Source organism: Pteropus alecto, unplaced genomic scaffold (assembly GCF_000325575.1).
Source record: "Pteropus alecto unplaced genomic scaffold, ASM32557v1 scaffold114, whole genome shotgun sequence".
Lineage (NCBI taxonomy): Eukaryota > Metazoa > Chordata > Mammalia > Chiroptera > Pteropodidae > Pteropus > Pteropus alecto.
The window spans coordinates 694,041-718,877 of NW_006435793.1; the positions used below are offsets into that span (position 1 = coordinate 694,041).

At 36.8% G+C, this 24,837-nt stretch overlaps 1 protein-coding gene across 3 annotated transcripts in view; it reads left to right on the forward strand.

Annotated features, from left to right (window-relative positions):
* GRIN3A (glutamate ionotropic receptor NMDA type subunit 3A) overlaps positions 1-24,837 on the forward strand; it is a 140,840-nt gene that overhangs the window by 44,988 nt on the left and 71,015 nt on the right. For all 3 annotated transcript variants that reach the window (XM_015589115.2, XM_025046565.1, XM_006911510.3), the window contains exons 2-3: positions 2,298-2,902; positions 18,465-19,512. In XM_015589115.2, coding sequence (XP_015444601.1) covers positions 2,298-2,902; positions 18,465-19,512 — 1,653 coding nt within the window. The remainder of the gene's footprint in view (positions 1-2,297; positions 2,903-18,464; positions 19,513-24,837) is intronic.

Consider the following 24,837-nt stretch of genomic DNA (forward strand, 5'->3'; position numbering starts at 1 on the left):
TTGGAGATTAAAGACTAGGAATGGCCTCTTAAGCCATACTCCTGATATTGAAAATTATCCTATGAGTGATTCAGAGGTTATGGTGCAGAAGAATAATATAGTCATATTTATGTTTTAGAAATAAAACTGGCAACAGAATAGGTAGCTGAGGCCAAGAAAACAGTTGGAAATAATTTGTTCCTGCCAGCTAAATGTAGAGCTTACCTTCCATTGCTCTTTGCTTCTGGAAGAGGGTTAAGGCAGAGGAGGAAATAAAGAGGAAGAAGGAAAGGAAGAAAGCTAAAAGAGGAGGACAGAAAGAACTGTTTAGAGCAATTTATATTAATCAGTAATAGAAGGAGTGAGGAAGTGAAGCTTTCATTCTTCTTACCTCAAAATCTTGTGTGGCTTCTCAAGCCTGGAAACCAGGAACTGACTACTGGATATTGTCTCCTGGTTTTTGACTCTCTTTCTTTCTTTTGCCTCTCATATCAGATCTCGTCATTACATTTTAATAAAAAATAAAAAATAAATTTAAAAAAAACACTTTCTCATCACCCTTCCTACAAGTGAACACTGGCTTCCAGTTTAAAAACTTAGATCCTAGAGGGCATATCTCCCTGTTGAATGCAGCCTGTAGTTGATCCCCAAAAAACTGTTTTTATCATTATAAGCCCTGTTCAAAGCTTAATTTGGAAAGACAAAAATCAAATTCTTAGAATAAATTGTAAGACTCCAGCCTGCCTACCACCATGATTGCTCTCATTTACTGCCTTTGGTCATTGTTTTTCTCCCATACATCCCTTTGGAATCCCCACTCCTTACTCTACACATATCAAATCCCTTTCAGTCCTTCAAAGAATTCAAAGTTCAGCTCAAATTCTATTTCTTGTTACATATTTTTTGATGGGTAAGGGAAGGCCACACTTCTTTCCTTTTGTACAAGGGCTTAAAACTTTACTGAGATGGTCCTCCTCATTTCCCTACTTATATTATTGACCTGAATGTTTAGCACTTTCCCAAAAATAGTCCAATACTCTAATAGTTCCCAGTGGGAACATATTTAGTTCAATCTGGCCGATATTTATTGTGCGCCTAACATAAATAAGGCTTAATGCTAAACAGTCTAAGGATGTCACTATTAAAGGACAAATATGTCAAATGTCTGCTCGGGAAGAACAATTTAACAAATTTATTTATTCAAGGACTATTTTCACTTTACCTATATAATTAATAACTTGTGACTTTTCAAATAAGATACTCTTCCTTCATTGAGTTGGTGAGTCCCATAAGTAGGTACATTTGTGATGGAAGTTGTATAAGCACACATTTCACAGCAAGAATCCAGTCTCAGTGTGTACATTAATGTAATCAAGCATTTAATATTGGACTATACACTTAATCTTAATGTATATATTGTTAATTATTCTATATGTCTTATTCTGTTCAGGCTGCTAGAACACAGACTCGGTAGCTTATAAAAAACAGAAATTTATTCCTCACAGTTCTGGAGGCTGGAAGTTTGAGATCACGATGCCAGCCTTGTTGGGTGAGGGCCCTCTTTTGGATTACAGACTGCCGACTTCTCACTGTGTTCTCAAATGGTAGAAGGGGCATTAATCTCATTCATGAATGCTCCGCCCTCATGACCTAATCACTTTCCCAAGGGCCCCAACCTCCTCATACCATTCCAATGGGCATTAATTATTATTTCAACATATAGATTTGGAGTCAACACAGACAATCAGGTCATAGCACCACACACATTGGAAGAAGTGTCTTCCTCAGGGGCTAGAAGTTTGGGAAACTGTGATGTATCCATTTTCTGCACCATTCTTATACAAGTACCTGTTGTTAATTTTAAAGGAAAGTAAAAGTAATTTTTTTTCAATTACTTCACCTCAGAGTAAAATTTAACAAATTTTACTCAGAGTAAAAATTTAACAAATTTAAAAGTTAGTAACAGCAATAGTTAGAAATGAAATTCATAAAGGGGTCTGTCTGTAAGGAAGTAGACAAGCCTGATAAAAATTTAAGACCAAATGTATGTATGGTTGTGTCACCTCTGACATTTACACCAAGAACGATCTGCTGTCTGATACTCTTAGGAAAAATTATGAAGAAGTTAAGCTGTAAGGAATCAATAATTCCATTAGACAGGAAACACAGCTTTCCAAATTGTGCCAATTCTATCCCAGAAGCGTTTGACTATCACAGGGAAAAATAAAAGATTAAGCCTCATAAGAAAGCAAAATACCTTATGTTACAATCTTTGGCCAATGCTTTCTAATTCTTCTTTTTCATATCTTTAAATACAGAATCCCCTTCACCTACAACTGAGTTTAGAAAATTCATTAAATTCTGATGCTGATGTCACTGTCTCAATCCTGACCATGAACAACTGGTACAATTTTAGCTTGTTGCTATGCCAGGAAGATTGGAATATCACTGACTTCCTCCTCCTCACCCAGAATAATTCCAAGTTCCACCTCGGGTCTATCATCAACATCACTGCCAACCTCTCCTCCACCGAGAACCTCTTCAGCTTCCTGCAGGTCCAGATTGACAGCGTTAAGAACAGCACACCCACAATGGTGATGTTTGGCTGCGACATGGGAAGTACCCGGAGGATTTTCCAGATTATCACCCAGTTTGGGGTAGTGCCCCCTGAGGTTCATTGGGTGCTGGGGGATTCCCAGAATGTCGAGGAACTGAGGACAGAAGGTCTTCCCTTAGGGCTCGTTGCTCATGGAAAAACAACACAGTCAGTCTTTGAGTACTATGTACAAGATGCCATGGAACTGGTCGCGAGAGCTGTAGCCACAGCCACCATGATCCAGCCAGAGCTTGCTCTCATTCCCAGCACAATGAACTGCATGGATGTGGATACTACAAATCTCACTTCAGGACAATATCTATCAAGGTAGGATGCAAGGCGTGGGTCACATCTCCATTCTTAGGGCTGTGAAAGGAAGTCAAATTTCCCTACCTGTCTCTTTTGCAAAAGTCTTGACTCTGAGTAACTTCAAACTAATATTCCTGAGAGGTTTTCTGGTTATATAAGGCTAGAATTTCGTGAGCTGTCATCTGGAATTTTATCTATAGATTTTTAGCATGTAGTGTATAGTGGGGAACACCCAGTCTTGCTTTAGTTAGTTAGCCCCTTACTAACTGTGTGTTCTTAGCAAGTTATTTAACAACTCTGAGCCTCAGTTTTCTAATTAGTAAGCTAGGATAATACTGACTAGCTTGATATATTATAATAAAGATACCATGAAATTATATATGAAAAGTATCTAACACTATGTTTGGCTCATAGTAGATACACAGCAAATGTTTCTATCCCTGGTCATTCTTTCCCATATCAATGGACTAGGACAAATCTCTCTAAACCTATACAAAGAAAAAAATTACTAAAGCAGGAAACACTTTTCTGTCTCCTCCCAGGCATTGATGCTTAAGGCAGTACAGAGTAGTGGTTAAAGACATAGACCCTGGAGCCAGACTCTGAACTTGAATTTTAGCTCTGTCACTTACTACTTGCGTGACTTGGTCAAGTTTTACTTAACTTCTCTGAGCTTTAGTTTCCTATGTTCTATATCCACTTATGTAACTAATAGATCCTACTATTCATGGAGTCATTTTAACAGATAGATAGATGAGATAGATAGATGATAGGTAGGTAGGTAGATAGATAGATAGATAGATAGATAGATAGATAGATAGATAGATGATAGAGAGATAATGATAGATACATACATACATACAACACATACATAGAAAGAATATAGAATGAACTAAGAGCTCACAGGTAAGTATTATGTACATATATATATATTATTTTTTAAATTTCAGTACTTTTCCTTTCCAGTTTCTCAATCTGGCTCAAAACCTAGAATGAGAAAGCCCATTTACATTAAGGAAAAATCCATTTTATAGAAATGGTTTTCATGATCCCTCCAGAAAAGAATACCCTTAAAGATGTTTTATTGGGGCCTAGATTTTTCTGACTAGCTATGGTCAGAGAGGCCAAATCAGAGAATTATTTCACTTTCAGAGGTTAAGGCCAAGCTCTAGGCTAGGTCCCATCTTTAGGCAGTTCTATTAGAACAGGACATTTGACTATATTGAGTAACACAAGGTCATCTCATAGTGTCTTGCCTTTTTAAAAGACATGATCATTTGATAAAAGTTCAGGAAGTCCTAAGCATTTTACATTTAATTTTATACACCTGGATTGAGTACCTACTATGTTTAAGGCCACATGCTAAATGCCATATATATAGTACTTTAAGCACGGTCTATATACTCCCTAAGGAATGTTGTTAAGAAAATAAAATAATTAAAAATTTATTTATTAGTGACCTATTAGTGGTAAAATTGGATGTTCTTTCATAATCTGATCTTTCCATTTTTTTCACATTGCATTTGAATCTCCACAAGATTTACTTCTATGCATATTTTTATTTTACAGCCCCTGTCCAGATTTAATCTACTGCTTTTGAACTAACACATAATCGAGGCTCAGGATTTTATCTAAGAAACATTCTCCTTCATAACAAAAATATAAACAAAGCTTTTTTTTATAATTTAAAATAGTCATTATTTTGAAAGGACAATCATAAAGAGCAGACAGGAAAAACCACTGGTGAAAACTATTGTTTTTTAGAATCTTTCTGTCTCACTCATGTAAAATGGAGAGCATAAAGAAAAATAAATCTGTTGGATCCTAAAAATATTTAGAAAATACAGGAGGAAATATTTGTTGACTTGGGTTGTCTATACCTCAGGGATTCATTTTATCAAGATCAAACCAATCATTCTGGCTCCTCAAGATTTAATTTATATTAAAGTTATATGCCTCCTTCCACAAGGATCCCATGGCACTTTGTTCATGGAATTATATGGTGGCACTTAGCCCGTTCCATCATCATTATTTTCCTGTGTCTGACTTCTAGCTAAAATATAAATTCTGTTAAATGGAAATATTATTATGCATCCTAGCCACTTAATAGACATTTATTGAAATTGACATAGAAAGAAGGAAAGGAAATTTTCTATTATATTTATATCCTATCTAAATGTAGCTATAGAAAAAAAAAATAAGTGGTAGGTAAATAAAATTTTGTCTAAATTAAAAACACAGTTGTTGGTTTTTGTTTTTTTTTTTACTTACCTAGATGCCATCTAGTTTTCTTCTGTGCATTTTTTTTTTTTTTAATGAAATGTTAGTTTAGTGGATAACCTTTGCCCTTGTGGGTATTTCCACAAGTTTATTCCGCAAACTTTAAAAGCTGTAAAAGGAAAATGTGAGGTTTGGAGCCCGGCAGCAATTCACAATGTATAAGGGTCAATGGCAATATTTCCTTCTTCATGGATGTGTTTGAGAATGAACTCAAAGAACTTCAGGAAATATGCCCAGGACTTCTTAAACACCCTGAGGAATACAGTCAAAGAGAAAGTTTCAAAGTGTTCAGGAAAGGGTCAAGGGAAGTAAGCAAAACCCTGGACAAAATCTTTATAATGAATAACTGAAAAGCTGCCTTAAGCTATAAAACATCTGTGAATTTTTCATCATCCTTATTTATTTTGTTGAATATAGTCTTTTAGAAAGTTCGTTATTCTCAGTCCATAAGTCACATCTGCATACAGTAATTTCTTAATTGTTCCTGAATTTTGTGAGGCTGACCCCACTTCTTCACTGCATAATCAAAGTCTTGAGGATAATGAGCCATGAATAGCGAGTGTCAAAGTTATGCAAGCTTTCATTTCTCACACAGTCATTTTCAGTTTGGGCTGACAGAATTGTTAACATTTTTAAATGTTAATGAAATCACCAAAAGCATGGCTTTTCCAGCATGGGCTTTTAGACTAGAAAAAATCATTTTTCATGGCAGACTAGATAGACCTAATTATAGATATAAAGAATTTTATTCTTCTCAGGTCCCGCACACCAGAGCAAACGTCCATCACGACTAAAAAGGAAAGTTGTGTAGACAAAACCACTTGGGGGGGCAAGTTCATAGTATGATCTTTAACAATTTATTTGCAAGTTGTTTTATTAAATGTTAATTATTTGAAGCAATGAAATCTGATATTTTGTTTGGTAATAAATTCATAAACGCGTATGTACAGCCAATGACTATTTGTTCAACGAGGGTGAGGTAGACAAAATGAAGATTTGCATTCTGCCATTTTGAATCTGACAGCCTAGTGCATGAGGTTGAAAAATAAGTGAATGATTATAAAACAAAGGGATACATGATTCTTAAAATAGAGAGATGTTCAGATACACATAGGAGGAAATAATTAACTCTTCTTGGAGATTTGGAGATGACTGAAAAACACTAGAATTGGATCTCGATAAATGAATAGGAGTTTTCTGGTTTGGAGCAAATTCACAGGCAATGCAAATTCGCCAAGACCCAAAAGAGAAATTGAGTACAATTGGAGCATACGTTGCGTATGAAGAGGATTTTGGCATGATTCTGAAAAAGTAGTTAACTTGATAACATACTACACAGGTCTTTTACACCAAGCTAAAGGAGTTTGTACTGGATATCATTTGAATGCAGAACATTAGCCATGGCATAGTATAAAATCATAATCCTGTAACAAATTAATCAAATATAGTAATGCAGCATAAAAGCCTTATAAGTAATTTTAAAAAAATTAGTATATAAAATTTTTTATTTCTGACAGTTGGTTTTAACCTTGCCCACATTTACCCCTTTATTACATTCTAAACACTAGATTCTGGTGAAAATGAATAGGAGTTTCAGGACTTACCTGCTGCTGATCCTAGGGTTAGGATTTGCCCATGCTTATCTGAAGGCCTTGGGTGCTAATGAATCTCTTATTCCTGGGGAAAGAGCTCCCTGGGTTACTCATAGCCTGATCAAAGGCAATTATCCTTTAAGAATTCCAAGCGTCTAGACACTGATAGACATCTTGTTCTCCTTGGCCTAAGAAATCCCTGACACTTTGGCTAATTAATCATAGTCCTTGTAGTTATTCTAGCTTCTAAGTAGGGTATGGAATCTTGCCTTTCTTTTTTGAACAGCTTCTGCAGTTCTATTCTACGTCAAGCAGGCAGTGATTAATTCATTTATTCACTCACAAACATTTGTTGAATCTTACTCATATTAGGCTAGGTCATTGGCTAATGTAGAAAGAAACACAAGGAAGACAGAAGCCCTGCTCTTAGAAAGCTTACAATCCCCTTTTTCTGTTCTCCACCTGGAAGAGGATATGCTCCTCTTATTATCTATATTTTTTATACATTTTCTTTGACTTAGCTGTTTGGTTATTATTCTTCATTGGGATACCACCCACTCAACTGGCTATTATCCTCTGGCATTAGCAGGTATTTTTAGGCCCCCTCTTCAGTTGTCTTTGAAGAATGGTCCAACATGCTAGAGACTCTTTTCCTTCCAAACTATGTTCATTTTCATGCTTACATGGTTAAACAATACCAAGATTCACTGGCCTTTTATTAATATTAGATATTGCATTTTATATTGATTCTGCACGTAATGTTCAGAAACCATTATGTATCAGGCATTTTTAGGCAGTAGGAAGCTTCAGAAGAAAGACTCAAACAAATATCCATTCAGAAATTCCACAGTGTAAATTGATGATGGTCCCCGTTTCCTCCCTGGATATTAGAAGGGTTCCAGAAGAACTTGAAGCTGCATGATGCAATTATAATTTGGAGTATTTCCATCCACCTTTACAATAATTTACCGGCATTGTTGCCCTGGAAAAATTATTAATCTCTAGAAACTTTAATTTCCTGAACTGTAAGGATTCCTACCTTGAAAAGTTAAGTGGTATGCCTAAGGTCATCCAGCTAGTACTTTATAAGGGAAGATTTAAACCAGTTCATCTAAATCCAAATTCCAGGCTCTTTCAGCATTAATACTGATTTTCCTTAATTGGGAACCCATTACTTTTAAATTAATATTCTTTCAGCCAAAAGGTATATAAACCGGGAGGCATGATTACCCATGCATAAGCATTCTTGTTCTAAGGACCTCTGTCAAGCCAAACTAGTTAGCCTATATGTTTTCACAAGTGCTGAAAAGAAATGCAGTTGCATTGAACATGGAAGCCAGGGTTTGGATACTGATAACACTGGTTCCTTGGCCCAAGGAGAGCCCATTTCTGTGGGATGTCCTACTTTGTCCAGCTGTTACTCCTAGGTTAACTTTGAGTCAGTAGGTGTTATTAATCTTGGGACCAACACTTAAGGTCTGTGTTTCAAGATGTTTGCAACAGGAATCCCTGTTACTGGACTAATTTGGCTAAAATATGAATTTGCCCTTCTTCTATCACTTAAGTCATGCCAAGAGCTGCGTCTGAAATTTTCTCCAAGTCATGGGGCCCTCAAATAAGGAACAATGGAAAATGTGTATTTCCTCGGGACCCTATTTGGATGAATACAGCTTAAATCTGCTTAATCTAGAATCCAGCAGGTATTAAACTGTGGAAATTTTCCAAATTAGGAGAGCTTTCAAGCTTTTATTTACCTGAGAGGTAATTATGTTCTTTGTTGACATTTTTACTTTGTATGCACCTACTATAAAATTTGCAAATGCATCAAAAAGAGGTGTAGAGATAGAGAGGGCAATACTACATCTTTACTCTGAATTTCAGACCTATCTCTTGGGCCCACTTCAGTCTCCAGACCCTGTAACCTTTTGTATGGATGCTTGACTGGTAAGTCCTGCACAATGTCCCATTGCCAGGGCTGTGCTAAGGGAAGGGCTATCGACACCTGGGCTCGTGCTGGGGCCACATGAATTATGTTGGAGTGTTATACAAAGCAACCAGGAGCAGCCCAAGGGATGAGCACAGACCATAATTGTGGACAAGAGTCAGGGTTCATACCAAAAAGCAAAGGGAAAGGAAAACAACCCAAGGGTATGGAACAGATCTAACTACCACGTGGGAGAAAAACAGAGGAAAAAAGCCCCAGCTTGACAGTTGTGCCACATGAAAGCAAGGAAAAGAGAATGCGATATCCAGGTGTCTGATTTTTTAGCATAGTGGCCCCCTCACACACACCAATAGTAACACAGCCCAAAATTTATATTAAAATAGGACCCAGTTACCTAGATTAGTATTTTTTTCTTCTTGGGGGGAAAAAATCAAGAACATCAGGAGCTCTCCTTCCACTCTGCAGTTTCACTTGTTAAGTAACTGAATTTTGCAGATGTTGGCAAAACAGACCCAAATGACTCGTATGTATGTACATATGTACATTTAATATGTTATTAAATTGCTATTGTCCATTAACTGATAGAAATCTATTTTAAAAGGTGTTTTGTAAGTTGTTTTAAAAAATGGTGCAATCAATAATTATAGTGTGTGGGCCCTCTGCTCTGAAGATTAAGATTTAGCAATTTTTAATTCTTATGAACTTCCTTATCATCAGCAAGGCTTCTCATTAAACTAATTTCTGTTATTGATATTATCCATTATTCAGGGAGAAAGGTGCTGGAATTTTAATGCTTTGAACAATCTATAAATTGCAAATGCAAATACTTCCTGGCTGATTGAGCCCCGTTCTTCTGGCAAACTGATGAAGAGTTCTCTTTCAGAGATACATGTCTGATTTGAGCAGATGCGTTTGATTGCATTTACTTCACAAACATTACTGAGCAGTAACTCTGGCCAGGCACTGCGTTATGCCTAAGATCCAAAGATGACTCAGTGAGATAGGTGCTTAGATGACCGTTGAAGTCTCTTCCGGCTTCACAGGCTGCAGTGCTATGAGGCAGAGCAGTGAGAAAGAGAGAATTTGTTCATTCCTAATAACAACTCTGGGAGAGACCACTCTCAAAATGTGGAGAATGTCAAAATCCATGCTTCTGAGGGTTCTACATTCTAAAAAGTCAAAGATGAGGTTAATCAGCTGCCAAATACTTATATATTGGCGTACTAAGGAGGATTCATTTTACATGTAGAAATCATCCAGTTAATATTTAATTTGGAGAGCCGTCCCATGTATGGAGAACAAAATCAAAGCAATGTTCTCTGACAGGACTGGACCATGGGTAAGCTCTGTGGCTAAGAGGGCAAATTCATGTTATCGTAAAAGAGAGGAATATACCACAGGGGTCTGCTTCAGTAGAAGAGGCCACAAAGTAAAAGCTGAACTAGTAACAATTTGCTATACAAACAGACAAAGGACCATAAAAAATGGGAAAGACAGCAACACAGACATTGAAGAAAAATGAAAAGAATAGATGGATTTCAGAGAGTTGTGTGAGAGGGTCTCAAGGGTACAACAACAACAAAATAGTTAACTAGGGATAGTCAATAGCTAATTTAAGACAAGATCTCTTCCTAACAGGACATTACATTGGTATTTCTTTTGTACAAAGTCCATCAAAAGGAAAAGAGGGAAGGAGAGGAAGAGAGGAGAAGATAAAATTTAGAGAAAATATGAGAAAGAACATTGAAGAAATAATGAACTAATCATAGATTAACCTACATGCAGGAATTGTAAGAATGCTAGAGAAAGGGGAAATAATCTAGAGCTTGAGGAAGAGAAACAAAATGAGAATCATTTAGGGAATAAGAGGGTTTAGGGAAAAAGTCTTGAAGAATTCAGAAAAAGTGCACACATGGATTAAAATACAAACCTAAAATATAAATAGCTAATAATTCAGACAACTAGAGGTCTATGCAGGTTGTGAAAGATCAGAATTGGGTGTAAGTTTCCTAAAAGACATGAGACTATCCAAAAAGAGATAGTTTGAGGCTCCTCAATAGGAAATATATATATATGAGCTGATACAAAGAAAGTTACCAAAGGGAAAGAATTTTAAGGCTTTACAGAGCAATGTAGATATTCCCATGTACAGATATGATTAATGGAAGGCAGCATTATAGGAAAAGAGCAAAGATAAGAAGGCAATTTAATAAGAAATAAAAAGCAAATGCAGTAGTATAGAACTGTGGAGGATGTGAGGTTTTGATTGGGAGATTCATTACAGGATTGTAGATATGAATCACATGAAGAAAAGATGGGATTTCTAAACATCACTGGATCTCTTCCCAACTTTCCTCCTCTCTTCCCAGAAAAAAGAAGAATGGAAAACCTTGGGAATATTCCTTTGTCTTATACTAAAAGGGCTTTATTGAGCTTTTCTACTGCAGCCAGTAGATCTGAGCTAAATTAAACATGCCCGAGGAATAAATATTTAGATTCAGTGCGTAGTAACAAGTAAACCTGACAAGAATTAGGTGATGCTGATGGGAAGAGAGTTGGGGAGAATGTCACTAGTAATAACATAACCAAAGATTTCTAATCAGGCAAAAGCAAAAAAAATCACAATTAAGTTCTCCCAGGCTAAAAAATTTTATAGAGCTTTATGGAAGATGAACAAATCTCTCATTCCTCAGGGGGAAAGTATTAAATACGATGAGATGATTATGGGAAAAGAAATTCGGCTCATTTTTCAAGATATAAAAGAATGAGGATACAGATTTTTTTTTAATGAGACAAAGAAAGCTCCCAAAGGGAAAAATAGATTTTAAGGCTTTACAGAGCAAAATAGATATTCCCATGTACAGATATGATTAATGGAAAGCAACAATATGGGAAAAAAGCAAAGATAAGGCAATTTAATAACAAAACAAATGAGAGACACAGATATACAAAGAGACAAGTTGGTGAGTGGAAAATGAGCAAAGTAGAAATAAATATACAACCTATAAACAACTGGACATGGAAGAAGACACATGAAGATGATGATGCATGTAAACAACACATGGATAGGTTCATATGTCTCCAAACTGAAGACTGGAACCAATGGCTTTATTGTAGAACTAGTTCAAAAGCAAGAAAAGATACAAATTTATAATAAATATTAAAAACATAATATTAGTAAAATTTTATATGCTGAATAAAATAGATGAAAAATCAAGAAGAAACAGGCCTTAAAATCTTTAAGAATATAACATTATTTGTAGTGTGAGAATTACTTAACTTTAATAAATTTCAGTAAATTTAGAATTGGGAAGAAATCCATAGATGTTCAGATTTTAGCAAGCGTTGGTAAATTTAGTAATATTAATAAATTTTAGCAAGTTTTAAAAAAGTAGAAGTAATGCATGAATAATATAAATAATCAGATAAATGAAGATAAACAGTTAACATTTTGTTATTAAAGAAGAATATAGGAACACAAATATATCCTCAGCCAAGAAAACCAGAAGAAAAGTGAGAGACCTAGAAGGAATTAACAGGACATAAATCAAAATTAACTGAAAAATCCTTAAATTAGTATAAATGATATGTGGTTCTGTAGCAATAAATTCCTACAAAAATATCAGTTGCCAAAACTGACCCAGAGAAATGGAAAGCTTAATAGAAGAGATTGAAAAATGTAATTAAAGAATTACAATTCTTTTAAATGCCAGACCCAGATAGTTTTACAACTGTCTGCTGCAAACTCAGTGGGAAAACAAAACACTAAACATTTCAGTTGAGACTGATCTAAAACATATCTTATGAAATGTTCTTTGCTTTCTATACTTTCAAGAGTAACTTTGGTCTCACTTTAAAAATAGCACAATAAAACTGCTCTCAAATAAATTGTAAGAAGAGAATATAATGAGATCTATAATTTATTTTTTAATTGCACTTAAATAAGTTAAAGCAATCAGAGGTTCCACAAGCTCTCTTGTCCACAGCCATATCTACTTGCCTCTGGGCTTTATATTCTCTCTGCCTTCTCTGTGTCTACGATCCTATTTTGGCTTTGCGAAGAATATCACCCCCACTTGCACATTAGTGCACAGTCCCTTTGACCCTCAGGGGCATTGTCTCAGGAATCCCCCCTCTTCTCTCCAACAACAATTTTTCTGTTTTTACTGATTCATTCCCATCAGCATAAAAGCCTGACCGTTTATATACGTTATACACATACGTTTGTGTTTACACACATACACACGTTTACTTGATTTTTCCTCTCTACCACTATTTTATTTTTCTCCTCTTTACACCATAATTCTCTAAAGAGTGATCTCTAGTTTCTCTCTTCCCATTCTTCCTTGAAGCTCTAGGCTCCAACACTTCACTGAAATTACTCTAATGAAGTCACCAGTGGCCTTCACATTTCTAAAGCAAATGGCCAATTCTCAGCCCTCATTGTATTTGATGGGTTAGAAGCATTTGACACAGTTAATCACTGTCCCCTCTTTGAAACATGTTATTCACTTGGCTTCTAGAACACAGCCTGCTTTTCTCCTACTTTTCTCTGTCTCTGGTTATTTCTCAGTTCCCTTTGGTAGTTCTTCCTCACCTACACCACCTCCAAATGATGGAGTGCCCTGGACTTACTCCATGGACTTTTTCTCACCTACAAATACTCACATCGTGATCTCATTTGGTCTCCTTAAATACCACGTATAGAGCAATGATGCCCAAGTTTGAATCTCCAGTCCAGACCTCTTTCCTGAATTCCAGATGATCTCCAGCTACCTACTTGACATCTCCGTTTGGATGTCTGTAAGTCATCTCATGCTTAACATTAGCAAAATTGAACTCGTGGTAGTTCTCACCACCTCATACCTGATTCTCTTACCGTTTTCTTTATCTCAATTAATGGCGACTCCATCTCTCCAATTACTCAGGGTAAACACTTTGGTGCCATTTGTGCCTCTCCTTTTTCCCAACAGATGTAACTGAGCCTTTGGCAAACCCTATCAGTTCCAGCTTCAACATATATAAAGATCCAACTAATTTTCCCCACCTCCACTGCTACCACCTCAGTCCAAACCACCAGCACCTTTTGTCTGGGTGTTTGAAGCAGCTTCCCAACTGGTCTTTTGGCTTCTGCTCTTGTCTCTTTTTAGTCCACTCTCAACAGCACTGTGACAATCCTGTTAAAATGTAAGTCATATCATATTGCTTCTCTGCTCGAAACCCACTAATGGCTTTCTATCTCGTGTAGAGAAGAAACGAAGGCCTTACAAAATCCTATTTTCCCATCTCCATTCCCTGTAAGTTTTCTCATCTTCAGCTCTCTCATGCCCTTTACTCCTGAGCTTGTCCTCGAACATATCAGACAATTCCCCTTCAAGGTCACTGGTCTTCTTGCTCCCTATATAGGGAATACTCTTTACCCCAATATTCTTCTGGTTGAAAAAGTAATGAAAAAGAGATTTAAGCTGAAAAAAGAATTTCCTTTCTTCGGCTCTTTACTCAAATATCACCTTTTCAGAGAACCAGTTTTGGCCTCTCGTCTAAATTTTCACCACTACCACCAGCCCTGATGCATCTTATCTTCTAATTCCACTTTATTTTTCTTCCTTCACGTTTAACAGTATCTAACGTCCCATACAGAATACCTATTTATAATATTTATTTTGATCCTTCGATAAAATATAAGCTGCATAGATTTTTGTCTATTTTGTTCACTACTATGTCCCCCAGCACCTAGAGCAGTCCTTGGCACATAGCGAGTGTTGTTAAATGAATAAACGACTACATGGGTGATGTGTTGTTTTGTCAACATCTTTGTTCATTTTTTTAATGAACAAGAAAGTCCTTTAATTGGTACATCAAGTGTGCAAATGTGGCTTTTAAAATCTATCTTAAATATATTCAACACTGATCTTGCTTATCTTGCTAACTAACTGTCTCAAAAACATTTTTTACATAATTTGCAAAGAGCAAATTATTTTATCTCAGCTCCTGTAGAAATCAACACAATCTTAATTAATGATGTAACTGGGAATTTTTACTAAAGTAATAAGTTACCTCACTGCAGATTAACTAATGAGCTTCATTGTTTTGAGCAGAGTGGTATCTTGGGAGGTCTGCTGATAAAAAATAAAAATAAAAAGATATATACCTGAACTGCTTTGGTACACACTCACCATGTCAAGGCATAGTGCTAAAACAGGTTCTCACTCAGAGTGAGCTCAGGCCCAGGCTCTAAATTTCTCCTTAAAAAATTTACGATTACTTCCCCCACCTTACATCCACATTGCTCTATGGGCTTACACAGAGCCGATATTCAACTAAATACTCCAGATCTTATTTACCCGACCATCCATCAAGCCAAGTTTTACACATTCTTAGTATGATTTGTGAACTAAAATGCAACCCTATGCATTTGGCTCTCTTAAAATCACTGCTTTTCTTTTTGAAATTATGTACCTCTTGATTATGCCACCTTCTCTCCACTTCTGCTATTATTTTAGCCCTCGTTACCCTAAACCCCTTGTGAAACAAGCAGAGAGGAAGAGAGGAAGCAAGAGTGGGGAAGGAGCATCCTTCCTCACATTTGAAATTACACTCTGCCCCCTCCTCCTTCCAAATCATTTTCTATATAGCTAGGGGGTAAGAAAAAAATTTATCTAAAATCAAATCTGATAATCATGTGTCTCCACAGATAAAATTCCCTCAATGGCTCTCCATTACCTTCACTGTGGCTTCAGACCTTTTGTTACTCCTGTTCTACCTTTATCTCCAGCCTTATTTCTCACTGCTTATCATCACACAGTTTGCCCTCTCTGTCTCTGGCTTTTGCGCAAGCATCCGTCTCTCTGGGTCGACAGCATCAGTCCCCAGGTTTTCTTCCTGGCTCACTGTTGTTCCTTCAAGACTCAGCTCCGGCACTTCTTCCCCTAAGAAGCCTTCCTCCTCTTCCCTAGAATAAAACGGGCAGGTGCATTCCTCTCTGTTCCCATGGTACCCAGATTTACCGCTATTATGAAGCTCATTACTCTGGTTTAGAATTGCTTATTCACTTTGCTTTCTCCCCATTCCTAGACTTTGAGCTCTTTGGGAACAATGAATGTGTTTCATCTCTGTAACTCTAGTGCTAAGAACAGTGCTTGGTATTTGTATCAGTTTATGTTGCCAGTGAAATAATTCCTGATTTTTCTTGTTCACCCAAAAAGAGATCAGGGCAAGATAAAAATGAACAGGGTAGAATTTGATTTCAGCAAAACCAGGATTTCAACGTTTTAATCTTTTAATTAACATAGCATCGAAACTTTGCTATGCATCGTCATTGCATTACAACGCATGTGAAGTACAACTATAAAAGCTATCAATGAGATCATTCTAATTTATGCTCACCATAAAACTGAAAATAAAATGGAAATAATCTATCATAAGTGGAAATTCTCTGAGACCCAGTTTCTTGGTGCCAGTTGCATAGTGAAACAAGCACTGGATTTTTTTTGGTCTGGGGAAATAGAAAACATTTAGATCCTTGATAGATTTGCCTTTCTGTCACAAATTAATGCCTCAGAGACAACCAAGCATTGTCCTTCAGTCAGGGCCATTTCGAACGTTATTTAACAATCCCCATAACAAAGAATGGTTTTACTGGAATGAGGGAGTTATATAATCTCTGAAAGATTTCCGATGACTTCTAGCTCCTTCTTCTCTGACATAACTTAAGTATATATTCATTGCTAGTCTTTCAAGGGTCTATCCAGTTAAAAATCTTTAATCATGAAGCCCCGAATATTCTTAAAATAATGAAGGATTCCTCTTTCTATAACTTTAACTTTCCTTTCCCAATCACTAAATTAACTAAATGAAATTAACCTATTTATTATTAACCATTTTATTCCCTAGGCTGTCAACAAGTGCGTGTGTGTGTTGTATATTTCTTAACAGATCTGAAAGTAGGTTGCTTATCAAAAACACAATCATCATCATCTTTTCTTTATAGTACCTGGGTAATTATCAGTTGATTAATCTGTGTATTTTAATGATTTGGATCTCTACTTCTTCAAAGAAACAGAAAACTGCTTTAAAGTCCAAGATAACTGAGACTTCATTACTTGTAAAATTGAATTCATTTTAAGTGGTAGATTCCCATTGAGAAGTGCTAACGTGAATAATTACCTTTATATGCAATCTACCAAAATGAGTAGTTTCATTTGCATTTAGTGATAGCAGCATCTTCAAATGTGATTTACATTTATATCTCTAATAAAAATGAATACATTCTTTATACTTTCTGATTTTTCCGTCTCCCTTCTGTGGCAGCATAACTGCTTACTGCTTGTATTTACATTTGTAAATTACTGAGTAATGCTCCTGGCAGGCAGTAGATGAATGTATTTTGCTGAAAGCCTAGACTTATATCACCTGATACCTCAAAAAAATCTTTTATGGTACATTCCACATTTCGATTTAATTTCTTTTAATTTGAAATGTGTCTCTAGTAGCCTCTAAGAGTTTATCATAATGTAGTTTTTGTGTCTCCAACTAGGAATGTTCTACTAAAATATGGGAAAGTGACCTGGGGACAGCCTTGATTGAAAAAAACTTGAGTGACATTAAATAATAGCTACCATATCTGGAATATTTGTTCTATGTAGGAAGGTGTGGTATACACTTTACATTCATTTTTTTCCAACACTTAAATTTGGAAGAAGTATTATCTTCTCCATTTGTTGATTATGAAACTGAAGCTTAGAGTTTAGTAAATTGTCCAAGGACAATGTTAGAAGGTGGCTGGACCAATATTCAAACACAGGTGTCTCTGGTGTCAAGTCTGGGCTTTTATTCTGACAAAAGGCCATAATTAAGAGTACAGAGGTGCCACAAAATTACATGGTACCTTTTACTGTCTTATCTTCCCAGGCTCAAGGAACACAGAGGCTCTAACCAAGCATTTTTCTGTCTTGCTCATGTCAAAACATACATATACTGACAGTGCTCAGGTTCACATGGTTAGGAATCCGTATATCACTCCAGTTGGTAATTTTCCTTTCTTTGACTTCTGGCAGATACTCTCCCTGAAGCCAGAGCCAAAAGTTTTTCTCTAATGATTTAGAAAGAGGGTAGCTTGAGGCTTTGGGAGAGCTACAAATCTATTTATCATCCTTTTCTTTGTTCTATGGATGATAGCCAACATGCAGCTATAACTGGCCTCACAGGGACAGATGTATTGATTGTTTCCACTCTACCAAGAGAAACACTGGTAACAAGATTTGACTGTTTTCTAGAATTATGAATGCAAGTTTTAGCAATTATAAAAGTATATGAATACTTAGCAAAACTCATGCCTCGCACCAAAAAGATATTGATTGAACTAATTTAGTTGCAATCAAATGTAATGAACAGTAGAAATGAGACATGTTGAAGATGCAGAGAACTTCCATAGCTTGGAAAGTTGTGAGAATACATAACTCACAGTTTACAACAGAAAACAATACATCCCTTAACCAGGAATAAAGAGATTTGGAGTAAGACCAAGAGCCAAGCACCTAACGCAGATGTTAGAACTTGAGGAGGACATCTCATTCTCTCACTAAAAAAGGACTCTTCTAGAAGGAGTCCAGCTTATCAATTCCTGAAAGAATTATAGGAAATGCCTTTTAAAAAAAAATTCAGAGTATCTTTTTACTAAGATAGAGAAGCAAAAATGAGCACTGTTCCCTGTCTTTGGCTTCATCTCTCTTCCTGACTTTTTGCTTTTGCCCCTCTTTGCCAGGTTTCTAGCCAACACCACTTTTAGAGGCCTCAGTGGTTCCATCAAAGTAAAAGGTTCCTCTATCATCAGCTCAGAAAACAACTTTTTCATCTGGAATCTGCAACATGACCCCATGGGAAAGCCAATGTGGACTCGCTTGGGCAGCTGGCAGGGTGGAAAGGTTGTAGTGGACTATGGAATATGGCCAGAGCAGGCCCAGAGGCACAAAACCCACTTCCAGCACCCACGTAAACTGCACCTGAGAGTGGTTACCCTGATTGAGCATCCATTCGTCTTCACACGAGAGGTAGATGAAGAAGGCTTGTGCCCTGCTGGCCAACTCTGCCTAGATCCCATGACTAATGACTCTTCTATACTGGACAGCCTTTTTAGTAGTCTCCATAGCAGTAATGATACAGTGCCCATCAAACTCAAGAAGTGCTGCTATGGATATTGCATTGATCTGCTGGAAAAGCTAGCAGAAGACATGAACTTTGATTTTGACCTCTATATTGTTGGGGATGGAAAGTATGGAGCCTGGAAAAATGGGCACTGGACTGGACTGGTGGGTGATCTCCTGAGTGGGTCAGCCCACATGGCGGTCACTTCCTTCAGCATCAATACCGCACGAAGCCAGGTGATAGATTTCACTGGTCCTTTCTTCTCCACCAGCTTGGGCATCTTAGTGAGGACCCGGGACACAGCAGCTCCCATTGGGGCCTTCATGTGGCCACTCCACTGGACATTGTGGCTGGGGATTTTCGTGGCTCTGCACATCACTGCCGTCTTCCTCACTCTGTATGAATGGAAGAGCCCCTTTGGTATGACTCCCAAGGGGCGGAATAGAAGTAGAGTCTTCTCCTTCTCTTCAGCCTTGAATGTGTGTTATGCCCTCTTGTTTGGTAGAACAGCAGCCATCAAACCCCCAAAATGTTGGACTGGAAGGTTTCTGATGAATCTTTGGGCCATTTTTTGTATGTTTTGCCTTTCTACATATACGGCAAACTTGGCTGCTGTCATGGTAGGTGAGAAGATCTATGAAGAGCTTTCTGGAATACATGACCCTAAGGTAATAACTTCTTTTTTACTCTAGTTTTCTTTGTTGTCTGTTATAACTCCATATATTATGTCTTATATTGTAGTACATCTATGTTCTTTCATCTAACTCAAAATATTCTCTCAGCCATCTATAGAGATTAGTCCAAAAGTCTTTTGCTTGGTGGAAGTAAATATTTTATTGTTGTATTAAATGAAACAAAAAGTGTGAGGAGTCCTAGGGGATGTTTGTTCTAAAGAAAGTCTTTCTGGTGGAAACATCTATTAGCACAGTTTTTTCATGTGTTATTTGACTGTCTGACAAAATGGCTATCAGAAAATAGTCTTACAAAGTATTTTCACCCAAAACAGACTTCAAAAACTAATTGATTACTTTTCTTAGGAATTAATGGAAATAAATAGTAAGATCAATATTTTAAATAGTAAAGAATTTTTTTCATCATTAAAAAATAGTAAAATGGAAAGAACTAACATTTTATCATAAGCTCCCAAAGTCAGAAGCTGGAGAACTCGATGTGTATAGAACAGGGAATACTGAACTGAGGTGACAGGATTAGCTAAGAATGGGGTGTCCTTACAGAATAAGGAAACTTGTATAGCTGACCACCTTGGGTTGAGTGCAAGTTGCCAACAGTTACATTACAATGCCCAAGGATATTTAAGAAAATAGTGTCTACTCTAGGCTGCCTTTGATATCCTAGACATTTGATCCTAAGAGTAGAAGGGAAGAGGAGGGTGGAGTTCAGGTAAACAGATAAAGCGGTGCTGAGTTTCATAAATCAGAACCAAGGATGGCCAAAATTAAGTCACGATGCTATGCATGAGAAATCTGAAGCCATGATTATTTTAGGGGATTAAAAAGAAAATCATAAAGATAAACTATACAAAGCAGTAACACAGTTTTTTAAGCAACAATAAACAATCATTCCATTCTCCACTCTACCAGAATAAAAAGGTGAAATTTTTATAAGTCTAACCTAGCCCACAGGGCAAAGTGAGCAGAAATGGACAAAGTCAACTTTCTGCCACAGCTAGTACGTTGTTAACGAAGTGAGGCAAGCCTCAATCTAAACCGTTTTTAATTTGAGATAATAAATGAATTTCTACTAAGATTCCCCACCCACAAAAAAGTTTATATCTTTCCTACTGTTGTTTCTATATTAATGTCTCTCATTTATAGTTTGCTGTGGTTTTTTTTTTAATATATTTAAGACACTCAGTACTCAGTATCTGAATCTTTGGGGAATAATGTTGGTGACAGAATTGTTCAATTTTCATCCAGATATGTGATATTATGCAGATGACATAATGTCTTCACTTCCCACAGAAAGACGTGATCAAAATAATTTCCATAACCTTTCAGTCACTCAACATTCATTTTTAAATATGTTACAGTTATTCACATGCATGAGCACTTTTCGCTCCTACCAATGCTACCTTCTTTGAGAGACTGAATCTTTTTCTTATACTAACTGATGTAGAGAAATTCAGAAGTAAATAAGTCAAGCAGGAGAGAAAAGATTATAAACACAAGGAGAAACAACTTAGAAAGTTATACACATGCCAAAGTTAAAAACAAATGAAATACTGTCGAAGTTCAAAGAAAGGACAAAGAAAGGATGCACTTTAGTGCATCAAGGAAAAGCTTAATTAATAAGATAAAATGTGTGCTTAACCTTGAAGAATCTGGACATGTCCTCAAGAGAGGAGGAATGGACATTCCGAGCAAAAGAAGAAAACAAATTTCTTGGAGGTGGAAAGTACAAGGCACAGTCAGGATATCTTGAGGAGTTCGGTTTAGCCACAGCATGCTACGTGAAGGGAAGGAGAAGAGCCGAGTCTGAAAAGTAAGTTTGGTTGAGATAACAGAGGATCTTTGACATCAGTCTAAGAAAAGTGAACACCTGACAATATAGATCTCTAGACATTTTTGAACATGGAATAGCACAGAGGAGCAGTCTTCATTTAGGACGGTTGCTTCAGCAGCATCATGTAAATAAGATTAGAAGAGAAAGACAATGAATGGAATCGAAGTTATAGCTATAGTCACTGATAGAAGAAAAGACATAAGAAATATGTTAGTGATCAAATCAATAGGACTTGGCAATTAATTGGGTGTGAGAGGCAACAAAGAAACGTCTTCAGTTGCAGGCCTGAGTGCCTGAGACAATGGTACCATTCAAAGAAGCAGAAAAGGCAGTTTACAAGCTAGAAAACATAGTCATCAGTCCAGTTTCATACATAACATTTAAAATCTGTCTTGAACATCCACGTGAGATCCAGCAGGCATTTGAAAACGTGGAGCCTGAGTTCAGGAGTGAGATGGAAACAGGTGGGAATCCTGGGCAGAGAAGTGTTGCTGTGTGTTAAAGCCCTTGGGGAGTATGAGATCACCAAAGGAAATAGGGAGAAAACTGTTGTTTGAAGAAAAGCAGCAGGCATAAAGAAGTGCCAGGATGTTGGAGTGTAGATCTGTGGAATGATGAGGTAAGAGATAAGGAAATAAAGGTGTCCTGTGGCAAAGTCGTTCAGGCCCTTAAATACCTCTCCATAGACAGAATTTTGACTTTTTGAGACGAAGAGTGATATTATTCTATCTGCCATGTCTAACTTCTTGCCAGTGGTTATCAGAGAAGTCAAAGGCTAATCAATGTCCAGTCCAAACCATGAGAATTAGCAACTGTGTATGTGTTAACATCTGATGAAACTGGACTTGTGTGGGTTTCTTTTTTTAGTATTTCTCAAAATTTCGTTTTCATTTTTCAGTTTCACTTGATAGCATTTTAGTTCTGATGAGCGAAAACATGCCACTTACATAAAAATCACAGATCTCCTGTGGTTCTCTTAGGACATTTGTTTTTCTGCTGTAAGGTGAAACTCTCCTAAATCCTAATAAGAGATGATAATATAGAGTATTGGTAACACTCTGATTCTTTCAGCCCTTACTCACAGTCTGTCTCATTGCTTTTCTTATCCTTTCATCTTCTTCGCCTACTGGATATTAGGACGGTTCCCATTACACTATGCCGCCATTTCCATCCTGTTTTTACTACTCACGGCTCAGTTAGCTCACCTCAGGCAGGTTTCCCTGTGCCCCCATAATGTGATCTTGAACACCTGCCTTCTTCCCTTCTCTAGCTCTTCTTTAGTCATCTCAGGATAATCTCTCCATGTCTCACTGTTATAACTTTGAGAATAACAACTCTCAGACTTCCCTAGAAGAATTTTATTAAAGTCTGTGCTCCTGGAATTGATGTCTTCCATTCCTTAGACGCCATCTAAGCACCTAAATCTCACCTAAATCTGAAAAAGAGTAGACTCTGTAAAACTATTTTTCCATTGCATATAATATTTCAAATGATAATTATAGTGTTTTCTTATTTCGTGTAAAGAGTTTATATTTCTAGCCCAAAATTTGGGCTATGGTTTTGTTTTGTTTTTTAATATATATATCAGTCTTGGAATCTAAACACCACTTTTAAAATATTACTATGGGAAAATATATTTGGATGAAAACCTCACTTAAAAAGTAGTATTTGTGATCTGTATTTATACACAGTTCATCAGTGAATTGAGTCCTGCTGCATAAGTATCTGTAATCCCTGGTATCCGATAACTTGTGATGAATATAACAGCTCCATTTTTCTTCTTGACCATAGTTGTTTAGCATGCTGGTGATACATTTAACACAATTAATAAAACTGTTAAAAGTTAAGAATGCGAACATTTATCACCATTTCAGAGTTAAGATTCACTTGCTTCAACCAACTTCTTTGAATCAGAAATAAAATTAAAAGCAAAAGACTGTGCAGAACAGACTGATTTATGATTCGCTACATGTTGCAGCAGCCAAAGCAGAGCTGGAATATTTTTTTTCTGACAAGGGGTCAGAGGGAGGAAATAACCTTGATGTTGGCTGCTCCTACAGATAACCCCAAGGAAAAGAGACTGGCCTGCTCTGCAAATGAAATTCAAGAGGATGGTTCTATCCTCACTTAACTATTTTTGCCAGAATAATTTATTTTGCTCTAAAAGTAATATATGTAGCTTCTCATGGCCTCCCATCAAGTCTTTTGGGAAACAAGCTCCATGCTTCAAAGCAGGGGGTTTCTGCTCTTAAAGCATGAGACCATGAAAGAAAGAATTTATGAATTATATATTTAATAGAGATTATATGGGTATTTCTCTGCAATAAAACTAACAGTAGTCATCATAGGCAATGCAGAAAACAGAGCAAAGTAGACGGAAGAAAACAAGCCCCCATTGCCTCATCATCCACAGTCATTTCCTCTTAGCATTACGGGATAATTGACAGGTAGATAGAAAGTGCAATATTTTTATCCAGTGAGGTCTTCATCTGGGTCTATGACCTAAGGTATAGACCTAGACATTTGTAGAACCTTCCAGCCATTGACATCCAACCTGTTGAGGTATAAGACAAGATGAGAAAATCACTCCCTAAATTGTAAAGTACAATGGAAAATAAAACCTCCCCTCACAGAGTTGAAAGGATACATGAGCATTCAAAATGAGCTATTTGCTGATTTCAGTAGAGCTTCTAGTTCTTTTCCAGCTTTTCATATAAAATGCCCCCTTTAACCCTGTTTCTCTACTATATTTTTTTAAATGTCAGTTCCTTAGAGAGAATAGGAGGCTAGTGTCATTTTTATATAGGCAAATTATGGTGCTACTTTAGAAAAACAATCCTTGTGAACATTCGAGTAAATATTAAAAATTAAATAGACCTGCCATTAAGGCAGGGGCAAACTTTAACCAGAAATATTAAAGTAAAGAAAATGATAAGCACTTCCCAAAATAATAAAAACCACCTTTATTGATCTTCATATAACAGCATGTCACTGCCCCATAAAACGTATGGATTTATATAATAAAAGTTGGCCTTGAAAAAGGGAGGGATGCCAAAACTCCAAGGCAAACAAGATATTGAAAATGGAGTTTGAAGTGAGGGGAAAGAACTGGACTACACCAAACCATTCATTTAATCTTTCTTTAATTCATCCAGTAATGACAACTTTTGTTTCAGGCACCAGGCTAGGTAGGTAGCTGAGAACTTAGTAGTGAGCAAAACAGACACTGTCATTACAACATGGAGTTTAGTGGGAAAGAAAGACATTAATCAAGGGAGCACATAAAGCAGCTAATGATTTAAACCATGGTAACTTACTGTAAAGGAAAATTACAACAGAATCTGAGAGCCTCACAGGCGACCCGATCTGAATGAAGAATCAGAGAAACGGCCCCCACCCTCACCTCTTCCGGTGAGGAGAGTAAGATCTGGCTGAGATCTGAAGGATGTAAATGAGCTAAAGGGAAGTGT